Here is a 14,612-nt window from a genome sequence, read left to right on the forward strand (position 1 = left end):
AGAGAGCAAGGGCTCTTCTAGTCATTAATTATATTGCCTCATTTGGTTTTCTCCTGGTTGATTTTGTCGATTGTGTTTATGCCTTCCATAGGGGATTTAGGGTCTTGCTAATAGTTCTTGTTCTTGTACCTTTAATACCTTAAATGGTCCTTAAATGCAAGTTTTTTCCTTCATAGCACAATTTGCTGCAGTTAAGAAGATTTCATATACAAGTTACCGTGCCCTAGACCAAGTTGCTTTCCTTCTTGGAGTGAAATTTCCAAGTTTTACCTGTAATTGGAGCCTGAAACAATGCAATGAATAAGGACTGATGATGGAGAGTGATTCAGAGTTATATATTTGTCCTTGGTCTAGTCAATTGCATGTTTTTCCCTCAAATTGGGAATGTGCAGAATTGCCCAGTTGTGCCAATTCATCAACTGTGAGTTGCATGCTGGTTAGTATGCTACCTTTTACCCTTTGAGGGTCTTCTTAGCATTATGTGATTTTTTTTCCCTTGTCCTTACTAGTGCACATTTATTGAAGAACTATTGAATTACCTGAGGGCTTGCCATCTATTTTGTCTGTGTTTGAGGCTAGAACAACACATTCTCATCATTTATTTAAAATTATTTATCATGCCATCTTGTCCAAATGTCTTTTACACTAATATGCTTGTATATAAGCTGTTCTTACTTGTGCTAACACTGAACAACCTCCACTTCTTCTACTTTATCTATATGCTTTTAAATTAAATGTAATGGTTGGTTCCTTTTCTAGTACATTTTGATCTTGTGGTTGGTTTATGTATGTAGTTTGCTTGATTGGAGGAAATCTTGGACTTTGAAAGACATGGCTTCCTCAAACCTTAAGTATTGTTTTCAAATAAATAGTATTTTTAACTAGTAATTACCATATGTTTTTACTCATTTAATATATTCTTTTCCAGGCAACAAAGACATGGAATGAGTCTACATTGTCCAAGATTATGCAGTTGACTGAAGAAGCACAGTTAAACAAACCAAAGTTGCAAAGGTGGCTTGATGATTTTGGCGAGCGTTACAGCCAGGCTGTTGTGGCTGTATCTTTTGCTGTAGCTCTTTTAGGCCCATTTCTGTTCAAGTGGCCTTTGATGAGCAGTCCAGGTTAGTAACAATCATAATGCATTTAATACTTATCAAGACCCTAAGTAAACCATTGATCTATATCCTTGGGAATGATGGCATCACCAACATGTATGTGTTTTTATATTCCTTATAACTCTACCTGATTATACATTCATTCATCATCTCTTTTAATATCCATATTGTATGAGTGTGTGCATTCTAAGACAAGCGAATCCAAGGGGAAAACTGAATGTATTTGAGAAAATTTTGCTCAATGATTTCATTAATGATTGAATGTAATAATATGCATGCAAAAATTTAGCTAGCTCAAGGTATCACTTATAGACACAATTGTTCAAATTATGAACCCTATTGATGCATCAAATATCAATATGTAAAATGTGTCCCACAAAGCTAAGTCAGACTTAATTCTGTTTTTCTTCTTTTTCCAGTTTACATTACTGATTACACATATGTCTCCACCAGACCTGTCATAGCAGATTCATATGTACTCTTTTTTGCCATTTTAAACAGTTAAGACTGTCCTCACACACCCAGTTGCCTATTTCATCCATGATGACACTTGACTGCTGTTGTAACATGGTTAAGTGCTCTTTTCATGGTGGTTTGTAACTTTAAAAACTATGTTTTACTGCTAGGTGCTTCTTTTTTGTATGTTTGTCTTTTAAACCCTTTATTCCTCTTCTAGGCATACTTAAAAGCTACGTATGTCACTCATTAACAGTTTCAGGTACGCCTTTTACTCAATGCTGTCACTTAACACTGGTCTTTGTGCACATGGTTGCCTGTTTTATCCATGTTTCTCACTTTACTAATGGCTTCTCATGTAGGGATGCCCAAAGATCGTCTCTGTCACTTTAGTTATCTTCTTTCACCCCTAGGCACACCCTATACACATTGCTGTCACTGGATGCACCCTTATCACTGCTTTGGCAGGCATATTAGCTCCATCTGTCACTTAAACCTCCTTTAGGCATGCTTTTGAACTGGCATAGTCACCTATCATACTCATTTGGTGCTTATTTTTTGGTGTTTGGGTGACTTGAAGAGCTCAACCCTTCTTCTAGATGCCTGTTTTTGTATCTGTTGTCACATGGAAGATTTCTATCACTACTGAAGCGTGCTTTCCTGCTCTGCCACTAACACTTGGCTGATAGACTCTCAGTCGCACTTGACAGGGATTTCTGTGACTAAAGTCAGCTGAAACTCCTCTAGGGCATGCATTCCTCCTGTGCTTGCCATTTGAATGTTCTAAAGGTTCTCTCTATTTATGCGTATTGACATGCATGTCACTTAAACTCTGATCAAACTCTTTCTCCCCCTTGAAACTTGACAACTTCCTGCAGGTGCTCCAACATGAGTGTTTTTGGTTCTACAAACAGCTTCTCGTGCTTTCTTTTTCTTGTCTTTCCATGTTTCCTGTTCTTATGCATGCTCTGATAAACAAACAATGCAACCTGTTGCCCTCATTTTTGTTTTCAAAAATGAAGGACCATTACATGAAATTTTTGTCAAAAAATGAAAATTTTACTCTATGGCACGCTTCCTGAGGCAATAATTTTGCCTAATCCTCAGTCCATCCTCGAACCACGTTTCGAATTTCATTGCATTCTGGGTTCGTTTGCTATGTCTTTCCTTCAATTTCGGGTTTTTTCTCCCTGATTGCGGGTGGGAAATTTTCCTTGAATTGCAAGTTTTAATGATTTCTTTTGTTTTGGTCTTTGTAGGGAAGTTTTTGGCTAATTACAAGTGCACTATATTGAAAAAAGAACTTGTAACTTACTTTTTATTTCCCCCTTGATGCTTTTTGGCTTTTTAAGTTATAATAGGGATTTTTTGGATAAGTTACAAGTTAACTTGTAATTCTTTTCTAAAACCCCTATTTTAATGTCTTTTGCTTGTAATAGGGATTTTAAACTCCTATTACATGTGTTAAGTTATAAAAACTTGTTGTAGGGATCTTATTTTCCCTTTACAAGTAACTTGTAACTTGCACATCTCTCTCCAAAACCCGATTTTGCCTAGAATTGAAATAAAGTGACAATTTTAAACTTGCTATTGTGCCCAAAAAACCCGATTTTCTTCATAAAGTGCAAATTGGAGAATTTTAAACTTGTAATTGCATTTCTAAAACCCGATTTTGCCTTGTTGAGGGAAAAGTGACATTTTAAACTTGCTATATGGGAAATAAAACCCGATTTTCTCTACTGCATGTAAATTAAAACTTGTATTTCTTTCCCAAAAACCCGATTTTCCTCTCCTAAGACAATTTTGTCACAAATTCTTCCCAATTTTTGTGGAGAAATTCATGGAGCAAGGAGGCGTTTTTGTTACAAGGTGATTTGTGTGAGCTATGGGACACGTTGTTGCTGATTTGGTGAATGATTCAACCCTTATTTTCTGCCAAACGGTTTACCACGTGATCCCTTAGACCCACGTTTTGGGGGATTTAAACTTTACAAAGCTGCAATCTCCTAGGTCGTTTTTGCCTTTCATGCTAAGACATTGAGGTTAATGGAGGATTGACCATTTCTTGTGCCATTTAATTTGCATTTGGTGCCACATTTTGCTGCCCAAGGCGTTTTGGTAAAACGTGGCAAGGGTTAGAATATGGTTTATTCTCTATTGAAGAGTTCTTCCCCCTTCTTTCAAAGATTGATCATCTTTTGAAGAGGCATTTTTCAGTTTTGAAGCAAGGTATGATTTCTCTTCTTTTCATGTTTCATTTTCTTGTTTTCTTGTTTTTTCTTTCTAGTTGTAAATTTGTGTATATATTTATTTTGCCCCAAAAATCGGTTTTGTGAGAGAGATTTTCCCCTTTGTAAAGCAATTTATGAATTGCATTGTTTTTCCCCATTTTCCCTCTTTACTTGTATTCGGGATTTTAAATCCCGATTACAAGTTGGATGAAAATCATTGTTCTTTCCTTACGGTTAAAAGAATTTAACCATCTTTTGTTGAAATCCCAAGTTGCAAAGATGAAAAATACCCATCCTTCCAAAATCGGGTTTTTGAGAACCGGATTGCATGTCCAAAGTTCTTCCCATTTTCTTGGAAGTGACATTCCCAAAATCTTCCCATTTTTATCCATCCATATCGCCTATATCCGTACTTTCCGTTCACGTCATTTCCCGCAAGTCTAATTCTCATTTTTCACTCATTTTTCCATTTTCCGTTTTACAAGTATACTTGCATTCGGGTTTTAAAAATCCGATTGCATGTGCATTCTTCCCAACTTGTATACTTGTAAAATTTTCTCCAAGATCCGAAATTGGTCAAAGTCAAGATTCCTAGCATTTCCCATTTATTTTCCATCTTTCTCTCACAAAATCGTGAAGTGCAAGGGTTGGAGTTCTTCCCATTTGAAGAAAGAAAACTGTTAAACACTTTTAAGTCTTCATCGTAGTATACCAGGTTGTCCTTCAATGTCAGATTTACCTTCATCTCCAATTCCGAAGAAGATGAAGTATAAATATGACAAGTACCAGAATGAAGTTTCACCTTCGCAAGTTTCCTCTCCTTTGCATCGCATAAAAGATACGAACATAGGGCATGTGGACATGTCAGAATTTGTCAAGGGAGTGGAGGATCTGCAGGATAGTAATATGCAGCGGTTGTTGGATAGCCACATCCATCACGCATCCTCTTTTCCAGTGGCTGCCCTAGAACTTGAATTTGTTCTCTTGCGCCCATCACTTTGACAAAGAGACAAGAACCATTAAAAATGATGATGGTGAAGCAATAATCCGCCTTGATGCAAATACAATTGAGAAAGTCTTCAGAATACCACCAACACTTGTTTATATGGAAATTTCAAAGGATAGTGCAGCTGAGTACTATGTCAAGAGGGAAAAGAACTGCAAACGTCATATTAACAGGTGGATTCATGAGCCACGAGCCGCCTTCTCAAGGTGGGCTAAGTTGTACCACTGTGACTTTAAGTGGAAAATTGGAGACATCATAACTCTCCTCAGCAGGATGATGGGTCTTGAACACTCCAATGTTTTTGAACCCTGGATGTATCAGTTTACCATGTTCATTAGGCAATCCCATCATATATCATGGGAGAGAGATTATCAGTGATGCTTTGTGCGAGCAACTTGCAACAGTCCCTACCACCATGACTTTCTACATGAACTCATACTTAGTGTATTTGGCAGCGTCACTCAGACATTTCCCTGGTCTTTCTACCAAGGGTGACCGCTCGCTTATACCTGTATGGGAATATTATGATCAACTGCCTTTGAGACCCAACAGATTGCATTTCAGAAGAGTTCAAGATGCATTCTTTGGCTACTTCATGTGCCAGCTTGACAAGACTCTAAAGAACATAAGGGTGTCAGATGAGGCATGGGAAAGAGTGAATGACTATGGTTGCTTGTTTCTTCAATTCCCGACCTTTACCTATATGAGAGTCGGATGCTATAGTGGGCAGCCATACATGCTCCCTAGATACCCAACTGATAAGATCATTCTTATGGAGTTGGGAAGACAGATCATGGCTGTGCACGCTCATCAGTCTGTTTGACATAAGGTCGGAATGGGGATTTCTACAACAAACCCATTGAAAATTGGCCGGTATTCTCTTGTCACATCCGTCAAAGCCAAAGCTATGGAGACTGAGATGCAAGAGATTAAATTCAAAAGGTTTAAGTCTAGGGCAGATTTTGATTATCGGGGTATGAAGGAAAAAATCAAGAAATCCTTCATACACATGCATTGTATTGAGGATATCTGGGTAGATCTCCGTACAAAATTGGAGGTTCTCAAGATGGATTATTGCAGGCTTATTGTTGAGCAGGTTATTGATTTGAACTTGGTTGATATTCCACAAGGGATGATTGATGATGGGCATGTACTTGATCCCGAATATATTTCACGAAGGGTTGAGGAAGCTCCACTTCCTTTAATCCAATGGTTGCATAAAGAATGCACGTCCATTCTTGAAAGATTTCAGCCTATCTTGGCTAACACCAACACTTGGCTCAAAGGTAATGGTGTTAGACTTGTCAAGATCAAGGTTGGGAAAGAAAATGACTCTACGGGGCCTCTTGGACGTAAGTCTGAGATTCAAATTGACAACAAGGAAGGTGCATCATCTTCTGGCACCAGGATCAAATTGTGTGTTAGTCGGGCAGTAGTGCTTCCTCCTGAGGAGGCAACTGTTCGTAGAAAGGAAAAGTCTCGGTTTCATGTTCATGTGATCGATCTTGATAATCCAGAAGAACGACAACAATTTGATGATGCTCCTAAGTCTCTAGCTTTAGATTCCCTACATGAGATTCCTTCCTCAGTTTCCATTGAGATGCCTCTTTCTCCTCCTGACATAATAGTGGAAGAGTCTCCTCAGAATGCCGTTCCTATTTCAGTATTTGAGCCGCCTCCTGATCATCAACAAGAGGGTGTGCTGGAAGTTCCTGAGGATACTCCTGCATGTATCCAGTTGTCAGAGATTGATACCTCCACTTTTGACTTTGAGGAATTTATGAGGCAATCTTCATGCCCATTGGTTACTGAGCAAACCATGGTCGCCATCCAAACAGATACTCCTCCCAGGGTGACCATGGTTGTTCAAACAGAAATTGCTTCTCCTTCGCTTTCAGCAGCTACTCAAGGAGAACTAGTTGCTTTACCTCCATGGCTTAGTTCTTTTACCCCAAAGAGGAAGAAGAAAAAAATCTCTCCTGATGTCTTGGACTATCAGCAACTCAAACAGTCTAGGCCCAAGGTTGCTAAAAAGGCCAAGACAATCTCAAGAGTGACTGTTGATAGCAATAAGATGAAAGTGGCAGAAATTGTTGAGCCCCTTGCGGATAAGCCACGTGAGGAAATGCAAGCTGCTGATTACAGGGTTACAAGGATAGAATTGGACAAACAAACGCATGAAGTGGTCAAACACTATGCCCAACAATCTGTAGCCTCACTAGTGTAGCGGTATGACAAACTTCTAGCAAAGAAAGACAAGTTAGAAGAGGAGAATCGACAACTTGTTGCAGCTGTTCATAAAATTACAAAACCTGCTGGTGAAGGGAGTAATACTGCAAGTTCTTCCGATTCCCAAGAACCGATTTGTGGAGTTGAAAGAGCTGCTCAAAAAGTACAAGCTTTGGATTCTTGGGTGGATCAACTTCATGATCTATGTGCACAAGGGCTAAAAGACATTTTCCAAATGATGTCTAAGTTGGAGACCATTGAAGAGAAATTGAATCATACCTCCGACACTTTCAAACAGAATCTGGAAAGGGTTGAAACGGTAGTTTGACAATCTGGCGCACCATGCCCCAACAACAGTTGAGTGTTCTTCAGGAGCATGCCATTATTTCTTCTAGGGTCATGTACTTGGAATTTGAATAACTTTTGGAGAATAAAGCCCTTGTTCTCAAATCCCTCATTGAGGAGATTGATGATGCAATGAGATTGCGGGTTGAAGTATTCCAAGGTATTGTTTCCCACTGTGAGAAGGCCTCTTGCAACATAATCAGTCAGAATGGAGAGCTGATACCAGAAGAAGAAGTGCTCGCAGATCTACAGATGAAGATTCATAATTAATGGAGGAGCGAACAATTCTCAGTTGCTTCAATTCAGGTTCTGATGAAACATCAAATCTTTTTGCACGAAATCCAGTCCATCTTGGAGAAGAACAACTCTATGCTTCTTCGATGTCATGATGCCATTGTAAAGACCATGGTTATTGCCAAGAACACCCACGAACCGAATCCCACTGAGCTACGAATGATCATCCAGAAGTTCGAAGGATTCATGTCTTCACACGCTGCAGCTTAAGTGTTTTTCAACACTTAGTTGTATTTTTCCAGAATTGTAATCTCTTAGTTGTAGTTTTTCTTTTGACAAGTTACATGTAAAAACCTTTTATAAATTGTCAGTCAAGTCTTTACTTGCACTTTTGTAATTACATGTAAGGCAACTACAAGTTGTTTTCAGTTAGGACTGTAGTTGGAATAGTCATAGTTAGTTATTGAATAATTCTTGGTGGTTGAGAGAATTTCTCAAGTTAGTTGGGATCCTCCCACCTTTTTCTCATGATTCTTCTCGTATAAATACTTGAGAGGAGTCTATTGTAGTTTTTATCTTTTGGAAAGCAAGCAAAAAACTCTGCCAAATTTGCAGCAAAAAAGTCTTTGAGCTTTTATGTGTAAATTGAAGAATTGAAAGGAATAGAAGAAAATTGCTCAAGCTTTGAGTCTTTGTGCTACATTCTTGAGTTTGTGTTCCATATTACCTTTCTTGCAAGTGTTTCTTTGAGAACTTAATCGAATCTAATTTGCAGTCTTTGAGCTGCAAGTATTGGAGATTAATTTAGTTAAAGTAGAAGTTCTATTGGGAAAAACCTGTAAGACTTTGTGCTTACACTTGTTCTTAACAGAGTTTAGAAGTAAGTAGATTTTATGAGAAATAGCTGAGAGTCTTGGAGCTCACACTTGTTCTTGCGGTCTTGCGTAGAAAGAATAAGATATTTTAGTCTTTGTGCTGTTATAATTTGTTCTTAATAAAATTAGTATGGAAAAGGGTAGTTAGGACTTTACATAATCAAGACTTTGAGCTTGATATTGCTGTCCCGTCCTGAAGGAAGTGACGAAAGTCTTTGAGCTTTCAGGAAACTTCATTTCCTTTCTCTCATTTCATTTTGAAAGTTGTTACTGCTGTTTTATATCAAATCGCTATCACTTTTCTGTGAAGAGAAAAGGATATTGCCTTTCTTGAAAGAAGACGAAAGAATGCTGTCTCATCTTATTTTATTTTTAAAGTTGTAGTTAGGTAGGGGGAGCCTTCCCTTAATTAAGAGAGTTTTTATCACACACTGTGGTTGAAACCACAATTTTGTATATTTCCCCAAGTGTACAAAATTTTCAACCAACACCTAGAAGACTGGTAACCTTGCTTAAGATGGAGCGTTCAGCATAGGCAGCAAGAACCAAAACAAGGCTTTCAGTTCCCACATCCAATACCTTGATAAATAACCTCAGAAAGACAGAAGAAAATGATGTCCAATAGATGAGTTTTGTGGGTGCGTAACAGGATATAATGAGCATGCAACAATGTCAACAAGAACCAAAACAAGACTTTCAGTTTCCACATCCAATACCTTGATAAATTGCCTCAGCAAGACACAAGAAAATGCTGTCCAAAAGATGAGTTTTGTGGGTGCATAACATGATATAATGGATATTGTTTTGACCAGTTCTTTTATATTGTTGGATTGTATGCATCTGCTTACAAATTCAAATGCTCCTCATTGTCTTTGACATGTTCTCTTTTAGGGGGGCTACAGTAGTTCAAAGTTTGATTCTTTCTTTTTAATTCTCAGCTATTTTCTATATTTTATTTAGTTGTTTTATGTCTTCCCTGAATTCAAAAGACTGAACTATTGAGAACTAGATAAAGGAAGTTTAATCATGTAGAGATGATGGTTTTTAAAATTTTGTGGTTCTTCAAATTCTATAGAAACATGTCTACTCTTTTCCTGATATTGTTTTGAATAGAAGATTAATTAACTGAGTTTTGTGTAGGTGCTAGAGGATCCATTTATAGAGCATTGGGCCTTATGGTAGCTGCTTCACCATGTGCATTGGCTGCAGCTCCTCTAGCTTATGTAACTGCAATTAGTGCTTGTGCAAGTAAGGTAACGACCATGGAATTTTGGTGGAATGTTAGAATAGGAAAAAAAATTGTATATTGGAGACTCATCTTCTGAACAAGTTTTATGTTACTTTTGATTGTACTTAGATGCATTTGTGTTTGTGTGTCTTGAAAATAAGGTTTTTCTGAGTTTAATTTTGCTAATATTCAGAGTTTATGAATGATATATTTAGAAAAAGGGCATGCATGCAAATGATCATAAGACTTAAGAGCACACCACTCCAAGAGATGAGCAAAAAAGAAAAATTGATCCACATTAGTATAGGATCAGTCATTGTTTGATGGACCAGTATTTGAATCAACAGTCAAACTGAGAAGTAAATATGCTTTGCGTATGGATTCCTTTGTAAATTCATCTCATGGGTGAGACATATGGTCCCATACTACTTCGTTGTTGAGACTTTCCTTGATGTTTCCAATATGTTGATTGCTAATCTACAAATATGAACCCTGTATCATTGAAAATCTTCCTTTTGTTAACAATTGTTCTGGCATCCAAGCTTCCAGTGGAAACCCTGGTTTTATGGTCAATGCTTTATCTTTTCCATAACACCATAGAATATAGCTCGGAACAAATGACATACATATGTTTATGATCCAAAAATGTTCTAGAAAACATTCAGTTTTAGTTAGTTTATTGGATCGGCCATCTTGTATTAAGAAGTCAGTTTCAGTTTGATGGTGTCAGTGCAAATTTGCAAGGTGAGAATCAAAACAAGGGAAATAACAAGGGCACCATGCTTGACTACAACAAATGGAAGATGTATTTGGGTTAGTGAAAGAATTGCTTGGGATGAAACTGCCAAACTTTCTTGACAACGGGGCAAAAGCATTGCCTATGGGAACAGGTCTGCAATAGAGTTGTCAGCAGTGAAATTTATTAGAAAACAGGACAGCTGAGCCTCTTTTGTGGAGTTTAATCAGTTCTTCTGTCATTTCATATGAGAGATGTTTCAGTTCCTCTTGGCAACTCTTGTGCTCATCTTATGTCATAAATACACGCATTGGGGTGTGCACTAGCTAATGAAGGATTACTGTGGGAGCAGAATTGATAATTGTGAACGAGTTTGAGGATTACAATCCGATTTCACTGTAGGTAATTGCAGGGTTGCAGTCCTTAGCCGTAGGTCTAGTCCTTACTTGTTGAGTCAACAATAGTTCCACTATGTTGGAGGTGAGGGGACACATTGAGTCATTGAAGAATTTCTTGATAGCCATCATGAACGGAATCCTGCTTACTAAAACATTTTGATAGAGGATTCTTGCTAGAGTTGTCATCCCTGGGGTTTCTCTATTGTAAAACACGTGTTATCCTATTCATGTGATGTTGCTTTCTTTTACTCGCTTATGTTTGATTGTTGGAAGTTGCTAACATGTATAGCACAAGTTCAGTAACAATTGAATATGTGCATAATGAATGGATGATGGTTATAGAAATCAGCCGTAGGCTGTAAGAACATCAAAGTTTGCAACCTTAAATGTTGCAATATAGATTATTACATTTTGACTTGAGTTTTAATCTATTGTAGGGACTCAAGGGGATGATAATCAGTAGATCAAAGACTGGTTGAACCGTTGAACCAACTTGGTGAATCAATTAATTTGTAGTTTGAGGTGCCTACTGGCCTAGGTCAGTGTCAATGGTCTCTGATTCCTAAGACGATGGATAATAATTTGGTAGTAGAGGTTGATACCAGTGTTACAAGAATCTGCCAGAATCACTGAGTCTTGCTGATTTCTGAGGAGAGGCAGTCTTGCAGAGTCTATGAGCCTCGAGACTTGGACTCGTCGAGTCTGACTGAGGCTAGCAGAGTCTCAGTAGACTGGCCAAGTCTGACCGAGGCTAGCAGACTCTCAGCAGATTTGTGCATTTAAGATTTATTTATTCAAGTCTCTGAATTTCCTGGTTTTTTCAATTTTCTGAATCTTTGCTGAGTTTTGCTGAGTCTGGGTGACGAGTCCGAGTCCGAGTCCAAAATCAGCTTGCCGATGTTGAAAATAATAGCTAGTTCGGATACCTGACTATGGCAATTTATTATTGTTAAAGACAAATGTATAATTTCTCATGTAATTCGAACTATTGGGCTGGACCCAAACATGTAACGTGGAGGCAAATAAATGGTCTGGACCCAAACATGTAACGTGGAGGCAATTTTGGGCTGGACCCAAATATGTAACATGGAGACAAGTAAAATGTAACTTGTAAAATAACAATCCAATTTAAATAAATAAACAAGCAAGCCGACTTGAGGTATTAGCGCCAAAGGTTGGATGTAAAACCAACAGCAAATGAAGTCATTATCACCTTCATCACAGCACATGCAATCTGCTCTCCAATATTCGGCAATCTCTCTCTCTCTCTCTCTCTCGTGCGAACTTGCTTCTCATCCATTGTGTGAAGGCTGGCTGTTAGGTGATGCAATCAAGATCATCTTGCGAAGTTGATGAAGACTCGCCTTGTAAGAATTTGATGCTGATGATAAGGGCTGCAATCTTCATTATCATATAAAGAGAAATTCAGATCTGCTAACTTGCTGGTTGAACAGCAATCTGAGATAAGCACACTTGCCTTGTAAATTGCCTACATTTGAGATAATACATATTGTACTTTGTAGCTGGGTTTTTCACCTCCAAGAGGGAGGTTTTCCCAGGGTATTGGTGTGTCTTGTCTTGTGTTTTCATTGCTGTTACTGTTCTGTTATAACCTGATTATTTAAAATTAATATCTGATTGCTTAAAACTCACAGCCGAGACCGAGGTGAATTCGGGTCTTGTAACTTTGGTTGATACAGAGGCTGGCTTTGAGATTGTCTGCCCTGTTCACTGGCATGTTGAGGGAAGAGTTTCTTTATTTCTCCCAAGCCCAAATTTGGCAAACCCATATGAGATAGTCTCAATTCATGCATGTCATGATGCACATGATCAGATCAATACAAGACATTTTTTAGGTGATGGGGTCATTTGGCTGCTGCAAGTGGTCCATCTTGTTAGCATTTTAATTCATCATTTTCAAGACAATTCAACAGGACTTGTATGTGAGGTAAAACCCCTCTTTAAATTATAAGGGGAAGCTCCTTGAGATCTAAACTAGTTTAGGGGCCTAAACAGTAAGCTATAGAGAAAGTATACAATTATTGACACCATATGTTACTTCAAGGTGTTTTCCATAAATGAAATAGCTAACTGCCTATCTTTTTGTCTTGGATAGGAGCAGAAGACTAGAAAAAACTCTTGTTTCACAAGTGAGATTTTGTAGATCTTACAAATGGAAGCATATAACCTAAACACAACAAGAACACCTTCCTATTGGCTAAAATAGAGACTAGTAGTGTAGTGCAAATGAGATCTGAAAGGAAGAACAGCTTCAATGTAGGATGACATGATTTTCAAAAACTAAACAGCCAAGTTGAATGCAAAGCTACCACTTAGATGAACAAACAACGTCAATACAAAGCTGATGCTATTATTTAGTTTCAAATTGATTAAAGAAATCACGAACACAAGAATAACAAATTCAATGATATTTCACAAGCACAAGCATAGCATCAACTATCATTAAGAATGTTTTGTGCTCAAATTTGTAGGATACAAGTCACCCAAGTTTTGGCATTTAGGATAATCATTATTTTATCCCAAAAACAATGTTTTAAAGAACAAATGCCTAAAGCTCTTGAAAAACAAGAAAGAAATAACTTTAGAATAGAAACTAATTTAAAGAAAGAATAAATAAAAACTCACATTCAAGAACATAAAAATAGGCCTTCAACACTCCATCTAGAAATAGCAACATTGGAAATAATAACTGCTGTAAATAGCAACACTAGAGGCAAATTTTGTCTATGATAAATGAATGGATCACTTGAGATGATGAGATTCTGTAGAATTATGTTAATAATTTCACTGTTTCAAATATTTGTGTATGCTAGGTGTTGACGTGTCTAAAGTCGCGGAACTACGACTTCATCTGGCCAACGCAGAATAGAAATGCTAAGTATCCTATCCTCTCTTGAGATAAGGAAATCCTTAATGCTGTTTTAGATTGATATGACCTCAAGGTTTCGGTTGTCAGGTCTTGACTTCAAGATCCTAAATGCTGTTTTAGATTGATATGACCTCAAGGTTTCGGTTCTCAGGTCTTGACTTCAGGATAACTCAGTGATTGATGTGATTTGCTGGGAGCACAAGGGGACTTATGTTTTGCAACAAGCTGGTCTGTATCTGATTCTCGGACTGCGAAATAAAAGAAAAAGAGAAGGGTTCAGGAAGCCTAAGGACAAGGATGATAATAACTGATGCAACGGGTAGACAGATTTCGATAAACCAGTTCTTGTTTTGCCAGAGACTGTTTGCCCTCTCGGGTGAATACTTAAAGCATAAAGTACGTAATGCAGAATAATGCCATAGATATCAGACAAGTATCAGATATGTTATTCCATTCATAAGTGTCTCCCCTCACAAGTTACATTCGGAAGTATATAAAGATACCGAGGGGGTGTGAGCACTAACTGTCGCACCGCAACTGCCACCCCTCGGTTGCCAACTAACCAACACAATTACAACTTAATTAACTAGTTTTATTTCCATGTACAATATTGCTGCCAACATCATCCCCCCCAAAAGAAAAGAAGTCGTCTTCGGACGACTTAATACAAAATAGAGATGACATTAAACAGAACTGCTAATGCCAGTCGAGCCCGGAACTTATACATCTGCTACGTCCTCGCCTGAAAACCCTTTTCTGCTACCATCCGATGCTCAAGTGTGGATTTCACCATTATTGCTTCTTTTGACATCCAAGTCCTCCTGTGCCTTAACCAAACTTCTCTGCAAACCACGCTTTTCAGTCTC

At 38.0% G+C, this 14,612-nt stretch overlaps 1 protein-coding gene across 1 annotated transcript in view; it reads left to right on the forward strand.

Annotated features, from left to right (window-relative positions):
• Positions 1-14,612, forward strand: part of LOC131068487 (probable cadmium/zinc-transporting ATPase HMA1, chloroplastic) — a 158,063-nt gene that overhangs the window by 22,160 nt on the left and 121,291 nt on the right. The window contains exons 5-6 of the mRNA XM_058003671.2: positions 929-1,124; positions 9,635-9,747. Coding sequence (XP_057859654.2) covers positions 929-1,124; positions 9,635-9,747 — 309 coding nt within the window. The remainder of the gene's footprint in view (positions 1-928; positions 1,125-9,634; positions 9,748-14,612) is intronic.

The sequence above is a fragment of the Cryptomeria japonica genome, chromosome 3 (genome assembly GCF_030272615.1).
Source record: "Cryptomeria japonica chromosome 3, Sugi_1.0, whole genome shotgun sequence".
NCBI classification, from domain to species: domain Eukaryota; kingdom Viridiplantae; phylum Streptophyta; class Pinopsida; order Cupressales; family Cupressaceae; genus Cryptomeria; species Cryptomeria japonica.